The 15,327-nt window shown below is 41.3% G+C and overlaps 1 protein-coding gene across 3 annotated transcripts in view; it reads left to right on the forward strand.

The window, feature by feature from the left end:
* LOC112257994 (roundabout homolog 2-like) overlaps positions 1-15,327 on the forward strand; it is a 134,298-nt gene that overhangs the window by 59,476 nt on the left and 59,495 nt on the right. For 2 of the 3 annotated variants that reach the window (XM_024432015.2, XM_024432016.2), the window contains exons 3-7: positions 219-376; positions 7,313-7,433; positions 7,715-7,853; positions 8,000-8,127; positions 8,823-8,834. In XM_024432015.2, the coding sequence (XP_024287783.1) occupies positions 219-376; positions 7,313-7,433; positions 7,715-7,853; positions 8,000-8,127; positions 8,823-8,834 (558 nt within the window). The remainder of the gene's footprint in view (positions 1-218; positions 377-7,312; positions 7,434-7,714; positions 7,854-7,999; positions 8,128-8,822; positions 8,835-15,327) is intronic. The other variant, XM_024432017.2, reaches the window with a different exon arrangement.

Raw genomic sequence — 15,327 nt, forward strand, 5'->3', positions numbered from 1 at the left:
TTGTATTACATCAACACGAAGTGCTTAGGGGGTTAGGGGTTGTTTTGGAATTGGGAAGTAGGCGTAGTACTCTGTATCACCCTCTCTCTTTTCAATTCAATCTGCAATTGTGCTTTATTGGCAATTAATATGTACGGAAATTGCCAAAGCTAACTATAATAATGAATGTTTGCTGGATAATAACAATTGACCCCCCTCTCCCTCCCCTCTCTTACCAGTCTTGAGGGATGACTTCAGGCAGACACCCAGTGACGTAGTCGTGGCGGCAGGGGAGCCGGCGGTCATGGAGTGCATCCCCCCGCGGGGCCATCCGGAGCCCACCATCTCCTGGAAGAGGAACAACATGAAGGTCAACGACCACGACGAGAGGATCACCGTGAGTCCTATCCATCTGTATATAGACCTCTGTTTCATCCTTCTATACTTTCATTGTTGTGGCTATGCAAAAAAGAGGCCTGTACAGTGCATTCGGAAAGTATTCAGACCGCGTGACTCTTTCCACATTTTGTTACGTTACAGCTTTATTATACAATGGATTAAATAGTTTTTCCCCCTCATCAATCTACACACAATACCCCATAATGACAAAGCAAAAACACATTTTTCGAGATTTTAGCTAATTTAACCATAAGTATTCAGACCCTTTAGTCAGTACTTTGTTGAAGCACCTTTGGCAGTGATTACAGCCTCAAGTCTTTTTGGGTTTGACACTCAAGTTTGGCACACCTGTATTTGGCGAGTTTCTCCCATTCTTCTCTGCAGATCCTCTCAAGCTCTGTCAGGTTGGATGGGGAATGTCGCTGCACAGCTATTTTCAGGTCTTTCCAGAGATGTTCGATCGGGTTCAAGTCCAGGCTCTGGCTGGGCCACTCAAGGACATTCAGAGACTTGTCCCTGAAGCCACTCCTGTGTTGTCTTGGATGTGTGCTTAGGGTTGTTGTCCTGTTGGAAGGTGAACCTTTGCCCCAGTGTGAGGTCCTGAGTGCTCTGAAGCAGGTTTTCATCAGGGATCTTTCTGTACTTTGCTTCTTTCAAATTTCTCATGATCCTAACTAGTCTCTCAGTCCGTGCCGCTGAAAAACATCCCCACAACATGATGCTGTCACCACCATGCTTCACCGTAGGGATGGTGACAGCTTTCTTCCAGACGTGATGCTTGGCATTCAGGCCAGAGAGTTCAATCATCAGACCAGATAATCTTGTTTCTCATGGTCTGAGAGTCTTGAGCTGCCTTTTGGCAAACTCCAAGCGGGCTGTCATGTGCTTTTTACTGAGGAGTGGCTTCTGTCTGGCCACTCTACCATAAAGGCCCAATTGGTGAAGTGCTGCAGAGATGGTTGTCCTTCTGAAAGATTCCCCCATCTCAACAGAGGAACTCTGGAGCACTTTCAGAGTGACCATCGGGTACTTGGTCACCTCTCTGACCATGACTATTCTCCCCAGTTGCTCCAGCTCTAGGAAGAGTCTTGGGGGTTCTAAACATCTTCCGTATAAGAATGATGGAGGCCACTGTGTTCTTGGGGACCTTCATTGCTGCAGACATGTTTTGATACCCTTCCCCAGATCTGTGCCTCAACACAATCCTGTCTTGGAGCTCTATGGACAATTCCTTCAACCTAATGGCTTAGTTTTTGCTCTGACATGCACTGTCAACTGTGGGACCTTATATAGACAGCTGTGTGCCTTTCCAAATGATATCCAATCAATTTCATTTTCTACAGGTGGACTCCAATCAAGTTGTAGAAACATCTCAAGGATGATCAATGAAAACAGGATGCACCTGAGCTCAATTTTGAGTCTCATAGCAAAGGGTCTGAATACTTATGTAAATAAGGTATTTCTGTTTGTATTTTTAAATACATTTGCAAAAAAATCTTAAAATCTGTTTTCGCTTTGTCGTTATGAGGTATTGTGTGTAGATTGATGAGGACATTTTTTTATTTAATCCATTTTAGAATACGGCTGTAACAACATCTGGATAAATCAAGGCGTTTGATTACTTTCCCAATGCACTGTATATCCGTCTATCTATTATATCTATGACATAGTCCCTTCAGAAAGTATTCACAGCCTTTGACCTTTTCTTAATTTTGTTGTGTTTAAATTTAATTAAAAAATTATCAAATAATAAGTTGCATGGACTCTGTGGCAATAATGGTGTTTAACATTATTTTTGAATGACTACCTCGTCTCTCTTCTCCACACATACAGTTATCTGTTAGGTCCCTTAGTCGAGCAGTGACTTTAAAACCACTAAGAACAGGGAGGCTTTCCAATGCCTTGCAAAGAAGTGCACCTGTTGGTAGATGGGTGAAAATAAAATAAAAAGCAGACATTGAATAGCAGTTTGAGCATGGTGAAGTTAATAATTACACTTTGGATGGTGTATCAACACACCCAGTCACAACAAATATACAGTCGTCTTTCCTAACTCAGTTGCTGGAGAGGCATGAAACTGCTCTGGGAGGCCAATGGTGACTTTAAAACACGTACAGATTTGAATGGCTGTGATAGGAGAAATCTGAGGATGGATCAACAACATTGTAGTTACTCCACAATACTAACCTAATTGACAAAATGAAAAGAACGAAGCCTGTACAGAATAAAACATATTCCAAAACATGCACCCATCTATTTTGTGTAGATGGATGAGAAAAATATATATTTAATCCAGTTTGAATTCAGGCTGTAACACAACAAAATGTGAAATAAGTCAAGGGGTATGAATACATCTGAAAGCACTGTATATGATATAGACACACATGGCATTTTAATTTAATTCATAGGACATTTGAAAAACATTTAAACACAACCATATTGTTTTACAATTCATATATTTGACAACCTGCCCATTTGAGGTTTGAACCTACAATATTTGGCTGCCAAACCAGGACTTTCATCCTCTGTGCCACCAGGGAAGCCCTCTTTCATCATCATACATGTTCAGTAGATAGCCATGGCAGTATGGCCAATCAGGAATTCTATGCTTCCTTTTAAGCGTTCTTAGATGTAACTAACCCAGGGAAATACTAGTAACTGGGCTATTCACCATCACTTCACCCATCCCCTTTATATGCTGCGCACATCTGGGCCCATAGTTACAAGGTATCCAAGACCATGAGTGCTGATCTAGGATAACTTTAGCTTTATATCTGAGGTGGGTTTAAAAAAAAAAAGTTGAACAGTCAATTACATTAAGTCTAAATTCTGCATTTCTGACTGGATTTATAAATCTGGACAAACGAAAGATATCTTCTCTTAGTAGAGTATATCTGATCCTCAATTCCATTTGTGTTCTAAAGAAACGCGGTTACAGAAACAGTTGGATTGAATGTCTTCAGAGCTGCGGCCAGATAAGTAGCCCTATGCAGCCCCATGGGACAGCTGTGGCCTTGTGTTTATTCTTCATTTTTATACATGGTCAATCAAGACACAGTACACAACTTTTGATTTGTAAAAATGTTCCCATCTCTTCATGATGTTGTGAACTTTTAACACTGTACTCTATGATTGTCTATCTTCTCACATGTTGAAAGTCTTTTTTTCGTTGGATAGAGCTTCCTTTAAACGACTTGCATTTTTGTGTATTCATATACTTCTTAAATACAGAACCGTCAAACTAAATATGATTATTTTTTTTATCAATTTTGAATTCAGGCTAAAACACAACAATATATGGAATAATTCAAAGGGTATGAGTACTTTCTGAAAGCACTGTATAACTACAGTTGAAGTCGGAAGTTTACATACACCTTAGCCAAATACATGTACATTTAAACTCAGTTTTTCACAATTCCTGACATTTAATCCTAGTAAAAATCCTCTGTCTTAGGTCAGTTAGGATCACCACTATATTTTAAGAATGTGAAATGTCAGAATAAGAGTAGAGAGAATGATTTATTTCAGCTTTTATTTCTTTCATCACTTTCCCGGTGGGTTAGAGATTTACATACACTCAATGAGTATTTGGTAGCATTGCCTTTAAATTGTTTGTCTTGGTGGCCTTGGGCCAACTTTGGAAGTATGCTTGTGGTCATTGTCCATTAGGAAGACCCATTTGCGACCAAGATTTAACTTCCTGACTGATGTCTTGAGATGTTGCTTCAATATGTCCACATGATTTTCCTACCTCATGATGCCATCTATTTTGTGAAGTGCACCAGTCCCTCCTGCAGCAAAGCACCCCCACAACATGATGCTGCCACCCCCGTGCTTCACGGTTGGGATGTTGTTCTTCGGCTTGCAAGCCTCCCCCTTTTTCCTCCAAACATTACGATGGTCATTATGGCCAAACAGTTCTATATTTGTTTCATCAGACCAGAGGACATTTCTCCAAAATTACGATCTTTGTCCCCATGTGCAGTTACAAACCGTAGTCTGGCTTTTTTATGGCGGTTTTGGGGCAGTGGCTTCTTCCTTGCTGAGCGGCCTTTCGGGTTATGGCGATATAGGACTCGTTTTAGTGTGGATATAGATACTATCGTACCTGTTTCCTCCAGCATCTTCACAAGGTACTTTGATGTAGTTCTGGGAATGATTTGCACTTTTCGCACCAAAGTACGTACATCTCTAGGAGACAGAACGCGTCTCCTTCCTGAGCGGTATGACGGCTGCGCGGTCCCATGGTGTTTATACTTGCGTACTATTGTTTGTACAGATGAACGCGGTACCTTCAGGTGCTTGGAAATTGCTCCCAAGGATGAACCAGACTTGTGGAGGTCTACAATTTTATTTTCTGATTTTTTGATTTTCCCATGATGTCAAGGAAAGTGGCACTTAGTTTGAAGGTAGGCCTTGAAATACAGGTATACCTCAAATTTACTCAAATTATGTCAATTAGCCTATCAGAAGCTTCTAAAGCCATGACATTATTTTCTGCAATTGTCCAAGCTGTTTAAAGGCAGTCAACTTAGTGTATGTAAAATTCTGACCCACTGGAATTGTGATACAGTGAATTAAAGTGAAATAATCTGTCTATTAACAATTGTTGGGAAAATTACTTGTGTCATGCACAAAGTAGATGTCCTAACCGACTGGCCAAAACTATAGTTTGTGAACAAAAAATGTGTTGAGTGGTTGAAAAACAAGTTTTAATGACTCCAACCTAAGTGTATGTAAACTTCCGACTTCAACTGTATATACAAGTATAACCTAGACTACCTATATCTAAGTTTAATCTTTCTATCATTTAAGCATTTTATCCATAGTCCCTATGGTTGTATCCCTTAGTTTGTCAGCTGAACACTGGTCAATACTGTGTGACAGTTATATGCTCAATGCTATAATGGACAAGCATGTGTATGGAATTGCATTGATTTTTGATTATCGGCAATGACGGAAATGAATAGATTATACAGCACATTTAGTTGAATCTATTTGAAGGTGTAATGGCAAAAGCAGACCCACCACAACAACAGAAGCAGACCCACCACCGCCTCTGCTCTCCCTGAGGCTTTAAGCACTCAGATACACTATACAATACACTACAAGTCACTTATCTAAATAGAACCCAGCTAGCACATAACGTTCTAAGAGCCACATGTTTCGTAGAGCTTGGGGGGAGCATGGTTGTCCTATGGTTAATTTGCATACAATCTTCCCACATCTTTCTGGGAGTGGTGCACCATCGTTGCTTGGCTTCGGAAAATTCTCTGCACATTTAAGGAACTTCACACAATAAAAACAATTATATTATTGGTATTTTATTAGGAACTTTCGTAATCATTTTTTAAAATTTAACTAGGCAAGTCAGTTAAGAATCAATTCTTATTTACAATGATGGCCTAGGAACAGTGGGTTAACTTCCTTGTTCAGGGGCAGAATGACAGATTTTTACCGTGTCAGCTTGGGGATTTGATCTTGCAACCCCACGTTTACATTGAATTTAATAAATAGTTCAGAGAACGTTAAAAAACAATGTTCTTCTGTGGGTATTTCTGTACTTAAGCACGTTTCCTACAGGATTCCTCATAGTTCTATTTTAAGTTATGTTCTCAAATTGTTCTGAGGACGTTAAGAAAACTTCCCATAAAAACCACAAGAAAACTTTGGTAACGTTCAGAGACCGTTCTAAGAATGTTTTTTAAAAACATATACATTCTGTTCTCAGCATCAACAAAACTCTCAATCCTCTTGTTAAGTGTGTTCAGGTGTGTTGGCCACACCCACTAATTGGCTACAATTGATCTTAAAGAGAGCTTGTTTCCTTTGAAATGGGGTCTGTTTGAATAAACTAAAATGAACAGCTTTGTATAAGGTAAAAAATAAAACGTAGCATGTTAGCTCCATCCTGGTGGTGAAGTGGACTAATTCCATGGATATAGAACAGGAGATTATAGGTTTGAATCTCTCTGATGCCTAGTCACAATAAAAAATAAATGTATTTCCATGATTAATGCCTGATGAAATACATTTCCATGTGTCCTATCTGTGCTTGGATTTCAAAAAAGTTCACCCAAAATAAGCTAGTCATTTTATAAAAAGTTTTATTGAAACATAATTTATGTTTATGTTTATGTAAGACCTCGCAGAAAAACTTCAGAAAACCTCCATGCAACCTAAAAATAAACGTTCCCAGAACAGGCAAAATGTTCTGTTTTACTGGTCAGGAAACGTATTGCTTCGTTCCCACAACCAATGGAAACAAGAAACATACGTATCCACAACGTCCAAGGAACCAAATGTGCTAGCTGGGAAGGCTCTTGTTTAATGTAGTCTACATTTGTTGGGAGAGAGAAATAGAGAGAGTGGGGTGGGGTGAGATGAGGTTGGAGAAAGAGAGAGACAGACAGAAACAGAACGAGAGTAGGGTGGTATATAGGGGGGAGAGTGAGCTAGAAAGAGAGAGAGGCAATGTGATGCCAGGGCTGTGGAGAGAGATTGAGCGAGAGAGAACAAGGGAGAGATGGAGGGAGAAAGAGAGCAAGAAAGAGAAGGAGACAACCATAATCAGAAACAGATAACCAAATGCCTAAAATGTTGTTTACTCAATATATAACAAGACAGAGTGAATGGGCTTGGGGACATGACACGAACATCATCACTCTTCCCTCTGTGGTGGCTTTTAAGGGAACACCGTGGCTTACTTCTTGACCAGTGGAGGCTGCTGAGGGGAGGACGGCTCATAATAATGGCTGCAACGGCATTAAACCATGTGTTTGATGTATTTGATATCATTCCACCTATTACGCTCCAGCCTTTACCACGAGCCCGTCCTCCCCATGAAGGTGCCACCAAGCTCCTGTGTTTCTGACTAACATGTTTGTTTATCCCCTCTCTCCCTCCTTTCCAATTCCTTTCCCCTTAACTATAGATCCGAGGAGGAAAGTTGATGATTTCAAACACGAGGAAGAGCGATGCGGGCATGTTTGTGTGTGTGGGCACCAATATGGTGGGAGAAAGGGACAGCGACCCAGCAGAACTTGTGGTGTTTGGTGAGTGGAGTTTCAACATGTCTCTCAACATATTAAGTTTTCGCTCTCCTCCTCAACACATTCAAATGCTTTGTGTTTCCTCTTTCTTCTCCCTCTGTTTCTCACGTTTTATCGTCTGCTGTGAATTCATCATCTTTTCCCTACTTCTTCCACTCTCCTATCTTGCCCTCCTCTTTTCTCTCCCCATCTTTCTCTCCTTGTTTAGCTTTTTCCTCCCTCTTTCTTTCTTAACTTAGCTTGTTCTCTCTCTGACCATGTCTCTGTCTCTGTCCATCTGTCAGAGCGGCCCATGTTCGTTAAGCGTCCAGTGAACCAGGTGGTGCTGGCAGATGACATGGTGGACTTCCTGTGTGAGGCCCATGGAGACCCCGCCCCCACCATCCGCTGGAGGAGAGAGGAGGGAGAGCTGCCCCGTGGCAGGTGAGGACACACACAAAGATAGATACACACACACACACACAGCATTACATTAGCATTGGTCACCAGAAATCAATGAGGGTGAATGGATCCCAGTTAGCATGCAGTACCATCCTATCAGCTCTGCTCTGCTGCTGTTGTTGTTGCAGGTCAGAGATCCGCAGTGACCACAGCTTGCGTCTGACTCAGGTCCGGACCGAGGATGAGGGCACCTACACGTGTGTGTCTGAGAACAGTGTGGGAAAGGCAGAGGCATCGGGCAGCCTGCAGGTCCACGGTAAGACCGGGCAAAACACATGGGGATTCACACACATGAAATGCAAGCACACTGACTGGTACAGAGTGACACACACACATAAGTGGAGACACAGGCACATACACCAATAGGAGATTATGGCATGGAGTTGTGTGGAGATTATTGGCTGTTGGGAGATGATTTCATTTGGAGAGTGCAGCTGCAATATTAATGGGGTATGTGTGTGTGTCTGTGTGTCTGTGTGTCTGTGCGCGTGTGTGTTTCGTCTACAACACACTCAGAGTAGAGGAGACAGCCAGAGGGGTTTCTGTTTGAGCACATCTCTTTCAGTCTGAGCCCTCTCACTCCCGATCTCCACCTCTCCCTTTACACATGCATCCCTTAATTTCTGACCTATAGCCGTCATATCATAATACCTATTCATACCAGGGATTGGGGTCAATACCATTTCAGTTCAATCAATTCAGACGATGAACATAAAGAGTTTGAAAATGTACTTGCAACGTGGCATTGATTTTCTATAAGGAAGTTTCAATGTCACTTCCTGACTTGACTAGTAAAAACATAATCTAACCATGATACACTGATTCTTGGTTCATTGGACTGCACTGCTCATTCAATCATCCTCAAGTCTCAACTCAACTCGACCCATCTCATTTTCATTCATCTCTCTTTTTTTCTCTCCGGTCCATTTTTTCCCCATCTCTCCGTCCCAGTGGGTCCATTTAGTAAGTACACCATTTCATCTCATCTCTCTGCATGTAGCGTGTGTCGAGTGAAGGACAAGGATTGATCTGATTGCTTGCAATTGGGTCTTGTCCATGCGGTTGCCGTATTTGGCATAGTAGAAACCCCCCATTTGCTTTTATCTGATTGGCGTTTTGGTGAAGGGGGGATAAGTCAATATGCATTAAATGCCCCTGGCCACCCTGTAAAATCATACTCTGCAATACCATATATGGACATGGCTCAACAGCAGCAATCCAATCAGCTTTGAGTTCATCTATAAAATGGTCTGTACTATAGATGTATATATTTACAGCAACAACCATTAACATTGGAATGCCGAAAAAGGTTAATTGCTAGGTTTTTCTGTACACCTACAGTGACTGATACCCTGATACCATGTGTGTGTGTGTGTGTGTGTGTGTGTGTGTGTGTGTGTGTGTGTGTGTGTGCGTCTGTGTGTGTGCACGTGCACTAAGGCTCAATGCTTCAAATAGGCTAGTGATAGGACCACAGTCATGTCCTTGACTTGTCAATGACGATTACAGTAGAGATCAATGGGACAGGGTTGACCTCCAGGATTTACACCCACATTGGCAAATGACCTAAGGAAGCTAGCATGAGGGAGGGAGAAGGCGATCAATACTAGCCCAGAAGTAAAGGTGACAGGCAGGCTGAGGTTGCTACTGCGATTTGGAGGTGTACCAAACCCTTCTATGCACTCGAGGTAGAAGTTGCCCATAATCACAGATCTTGGATCAGATTACGCTAACCTCAATCCTAGCATTAACCATTATGGTTAGGAAAATAAATCTGATCCTGTGTCAATGGTTACGGACAATTTACTGCCTTCTTTGCTACTTGGTAGATCAAATGGGGTATCCTCCTGTCTGAGGTTTGGCTAGCATCTATGCTATAGCGTAACCCAACTTGGTTGCAGATGTTTCACATTTAAAAGGCCCCTGTTTATTAGGAGAATGTAAATATTTTGCGACCAGTTTCCATTTTAGTATCCCTCCCACACTAGACCTCCCACTTAGCCCATATCACCACGTGCGACTAATTTTGGACACAGTCCGAAGATGCTAACATCAATTAAGCGCCAAACCATCAGCTACTCGCATATTATTGTGAATGGAAATAAGAGCCATGTTTTTGCGGTAGCAGTCAAGTGTAGGTTAACAAAAAGTTATTTTTGGAGTAACCCAGAAGCTTTTCTGTCTCTCATAAAACCAAAAAAGCAAGCCATAGCTATGAAATTAAACGTTGTTCTGCCACGAAATGGAAGATATTGCACTATATTTCTTCAGAGAGTGTACATGTCAAAATGAAAGAAAATGAAGTGGAAATGGTAGATTAAGAAGGAACAGTATACAGGCCACAAGGCACATGCACAGGTAGAGGTATAGGGAGCCTGAGCACATGCCCTTTTGTCCTCCTATGAGTAAAGTTCCCATTTCAGATTGGTTAATTATTAACTTTTTATTTCACTTTTAGTCAATTTTCTCTCCTTATTTAAATTATTTTTCCATCAAACTAGCTAATTTCACCTTTTTTTGTGTGGAAAATTCTCCCTCACCTGCTCCTCTGCCCCAATGTGAGTGTGCACTGAATGTATAAGATACCTGCACGCAACGAAAGTGTAGTAGTGGCTCACTTTTCAGTTGCAGGTGTCATATCACAGTCAAGAACAGAGAAGGCTTTAATTAGACTGTTTGTTAGTAGGCCTAAGAGGAAAATGTCAGTAGCAGAACAAACTCCAATCACAGGTAGAGACAAGTTAGATTGTTTAAACAGCATAGCTAATTAGCTAGCTAGCTAACTAGTTGGTTTACATAATCTACATTTGCTATTATCAGCTGATAGCCCACTGCTCTTCAGCCTCTCTTTGTAGCCTGACGACTCACACAAGAAAAACATTCACTGCTCTGTCGTTCGTTACATACTTTAGACAGACATCATTGAAATCTTTTGTGGTGAGGAGGGGCGCGAGGGGCGTTGTACAAAACAAAGTAATAAGCGATTGAATCGTCTCTAACCAATCAGAGTATCAAAGCTAATGACACATTTTCAAACCACCGCTTTACCCAAGTGTGTTCTGACTCAGGCCCAACCTCAACGGTTTCTGGACCAATCAAATGCCCCCGAATGTGTTCGCATTTGGTGTAGGGTCGGGGAGGTACTCATATCCAGACTCATTGTGGAGAAGAAACTAAAGTCCATGAGCATGGCGTAGCATTTGGCCGGGGCAAGGAGTCTGGGTAGCCAAGCAACTCTCTTTGAGATTGTGTACAGTGGGATGAGTGGGATTCTGCAGAAAATAAAGCTATATGCTTACAAATCTATTTAAATTTGGCTACAGGAGCATTAGATAATTAGCTATGAATGTACGAAATGTAAGTAAATATATATATTTATTTATTTAGGGTTTTGGGCACATGGAGGAAAGACGGGGCGGAAAGACTCCACTTATAATTGGCTTGTTGAAGAACAGATTTTAAAAAAAACTTCCCATCAGACAATAAACATTTTGCACAAAATGAGAAGTGGAGGGGAAAAGAGAAGAAACGGGTGGGTCCCTTAATGGGGGCTCGTCCGGGATAGCAATCTCAAAGGATCTTTTTTTATCATGCCCGCAGCGCCATTAAAATCATAACATAATCTCAGCGTGTAATTTCCTAAACTGCCCTGCATATTAGCATGTATAAAGGACAGGGACAATAGAGGGGGAAATAAGGTGTAAGACTAATTTAGATACAACAGATTAAAGACTGGGAAGGCACTGGGGCGATGTTTGAAAGCCTGTTAAATAGGCAGTCTTGTGTGGGGCGGAAAACAACCCAATTATTGAGCAAGTGGGCCAGAGAGGAGAGAGTGGGTGAGAGATAGAGAGAGGACAGGGTGAATGTATGTATGTGTGTGTGTGTGTGTGTGTGTGTGTGTGTGTGTGTGTGTGTGTGTGCTTGAAAGAGAGAGTGAAACAAAGCGAAAAATAGAGAGAAAGAGAGACAGAAAATAGACTGAATTTATGAAGAAAAAAAACAGCTACATTAAGATATCCATTTTATCAGCAACATATCAGCATGCAATGTCAGTACACACAGATTCACTTTAATCTTCCTAATTTACTATGGATTAGATCTACATGAAGGCAAGGAGTTTAGCACAAAAAGCTCTTTCAATTGTTTTCTTCAGGGAAAAAACTTGAAGGCCCAGAACATTGTACTCGTTCATTCTGTTCTACAGGGGGTAACTTTAACTTTAGCAGGTCTTTTACAAGTCCTCTCAAGCTTAAAACATTGTCTTTTTGATGCAGTATTAATAGCGTTTGGGTGCATTTTTAATTGCGAGTGGGTCTACTCGAGCGTATGTATGTGGCTGTTGTCTGTCGACATCATCGTGTGACTGTGACAGCTGCCTGTCACTCTTAGCCCCTGAGGAGCTCTCTCCGAGGACATGGCTGTGCTTTGTTGCTTACTGTGTGTGTGTGTGTGTGTGTGTGTGTGTGTGTGTGTGTGTGTGTGTGTGTGTGTGTGTGTGTGTGTGTGTGTGTGTGTGTGTGTGTGTGTGTGTGTGTGTGTGTGAAATGTCTTTCTTGCTAGCTCTAAACCCAACAATGCAGTAATCCATAACAATGTAATACTAAAACAACATAAGGTAGAACAAAAATACATGAGAAATAAAAATAAGAAGAACACGAGAAAGTAAGTAAGCATAATATATACAGGGTTAGTCAGTTCCAATACCATATTTACAATGTACAGCGATACTGGAGTAATAGAGGGACATATGTATAGGGGTAAGGTGAATAGGCATCAGGATATTATGATAAACAGAGTAGCAGCAGCGAATATGATTGTGTGAGTGTGTGTGTGTATGTGTAGAGTCAGTATAAATGTATTGTATGCGCATGTGTGTGTGTGAGCAAATTATGAGTGTTTGTGAGTGTGTGTATGTTAGAGTGTCAATGTGTGTGTGTTACTGTGTAGGGCCCTGTGAGTGTGCATAGAGACTGCAAAGAAAGTTGTATATATATATATATATATATATACAGTACCAGTCAAAAGTTTGGACACACCTACTCATTCAAGGGCTTTTATTTTCACTATTTTCTACATTGTCATTGTAGAATAATAGTGAAGACATCAAAACTATGAAATAATACATATGGAATCATGTAGTAACCAAAAAGTGTCAAACAAGTCTAAATATATTTTATATTTAAATTCTTCAAAGTAGCCAAATTTTGCCTTGATGACAGCGTTGCACACTCTTGGAATTCACTCAACCAGCTTCATAAGGAATGCTTTTCGAACAGTCTTGAAGGATTTCCACATATGCTGAGTATTTGTTGGCTGCTTTTCCTTCACTCTGTGGTCCAACTCATCCAAAACCATCTTAATTGGGTTGAGGTCGGGTGAATGTGGAGGCCAGGTCATCTGATGCATCACTTCATCACTCTCCTTCTTGGTCAAATACCCCTTACACAGCCTGTGTTGGGTCATTGTCCTGTTGAAAAAGAAATGATAGTCCCACTAAGCACAAACCAGATGGGATGTCATATCACTGCAGATTTATGCTGTGGTAGACATGCTGGTTATGTGTGCCTTTTCTAAATAAATCACAGACAGTGTCACCAGCAAAGCACCATCACAACTCCTCCTCCATGCTTCATGGTGGGAGCCACACATGCGGAGATCATCCGTTCACCTACTCTGAATCTCACAAAGACACGGCAGTTGGAACCAATAATCTGAAATTTGGACTCATCAGACCAAAGGACAGATTTCCACCGGTCTAATGTCCATTGCTCATGTTTCTTGGCCCAAGCAAGTATTTTCTTCTTATTGGTGTCCTTTAGTAGTGGTTTCTTTGCAGCAAATTGACCACCAAGGTAGCAAGGGGAGGCAGGTAGTTTAGTGGTTAGAGCGTTGGGCCAGCAACCTTTTAGATCGTGGTCCCTGAGTATTCTAAGTCAGAAACGTCCATAGTAGTGATGCTAGTTGGGCGGGGGAGGGTGCGGGTAGCAATCGGTTGAAGAGCATACACTTAGTTTTACTAGCATTTAAAAGCAGTTGGAGGCCACAGAAGGAGTTTTGTATGGCAATGAAGCTCGTTTCGAGGTTCGTTAGCACAGTGTCCAAAGAAGGGCCAGATGTATACAGAATGGTGTTGTCTGCGTAGCGGTGGATCAGAGAATCACCAGCAGCAAGAGCAACATCATTGATATATACAGAGAAAAGAGTCATCCCGAGAATTGAACCCCTTCCTTGTCACAACACAACTGATTGGCTCAAACGTATTAAGAAGGAAAGAAATTCCACAAATTAACTTTTAAGAAGGCACAACTGTTAATTGAAATGCATTCCAGGTGACCAACTCATGAAACTGGTTGAGAGAATGCCAAGAGTGTGCAAAGTTGTCATTAAGGCAAAGGGTGGCTACTTTGAAGAATCTCAAATATAAAATATATTTTGATTTGTTTTTTTGGTTACTACATGATTTCATATGTGTTATTTCATATTTTTGATGTATTCACTATTATTCTACAATGTAGAAAATAGTAAAATAAAGAAAAACCCTTGAATGAGTAGGTGTGTCCAAACTTTTGACTGGTACTGTATATACAAACAGAAAGGTCAACTCAGTCCGTGTAGCCATTTTGTTAGCTATTTAGCAGTCTTATGGCTTGGGGATAGAAGCTGTTGTAAATACATTGCATTCAATGGTAAAAGATGAGTGTAACAAGGTTGACACTTAAGTCAATACATCACAGTCAATAAAGAAAGATAAGTGTCAACCAATTGACACTTATGTCAATACATTGCATTCTATGGAAACATATTGGTGTCACGGGGTTGATGATTATGTCAATACATTTGCAGTCAATAGTAAAAGACGAGTGTCAACCTATTGATGCTTATCTCAATTCATTGCGTGCAAAAATACAAATAAGATAGAAGGGTCAAATCTGTCCGTGTAGCCATTTTGTTAGCTATTGTTAGCTGTAGCGCCACGCGATCAAGGGAGGTGCTATTGCCATTCCAAGCAATGATACAGCCAGTCAAGAAGCTCTCAATGGTACAGCTGTATAACTTTTAGAGGATTTGAGGGCCTATTCACGCACACGCACGCGCACCTACTGTGAGCCCCGTTTCTCTTAGTGCATCGTCTGTTGTAACCACTTTGTCTGCCGCAGTTTGATATAGAGGCCTGCTGTGAGTTACTGTGTTCCATTCAACTTCAGCACTGAAACTAACTGCACTCTGATCTGGCCTAGCATAAGCACAGTATGTGGGGGGCTGAGGAATCAGTTGGAAAGTGCTATACAAACAAACACACACACCAAATGTACACAATCACTTACTCATGCGCATACGCACACACACACACACACACACACACACACACACACACACACACACACACACTTCCTCGTGAACACACATCTGTACACACACACATGCACGCACACACACACCATCTCACAGCTGC

The sequence above is a fragment of the Oncorhynchus tshawytscha genome, linkage group LG09 (assembly GCF_018296145.1).
Source record: "Oncorhynchus tshawytscha isolate Ot180627B linkage group LG09, Otsh_v2.0, whole genome shotgun sequence".
NCBI classification, from domain to species: domain Eukaryota; kingdom Metazoa; phylum Chordata; class Actinopteri; order Salmoniformes; family Salmonidae; genus Oncorhynchus; species Oncorhynchus tshawytscha.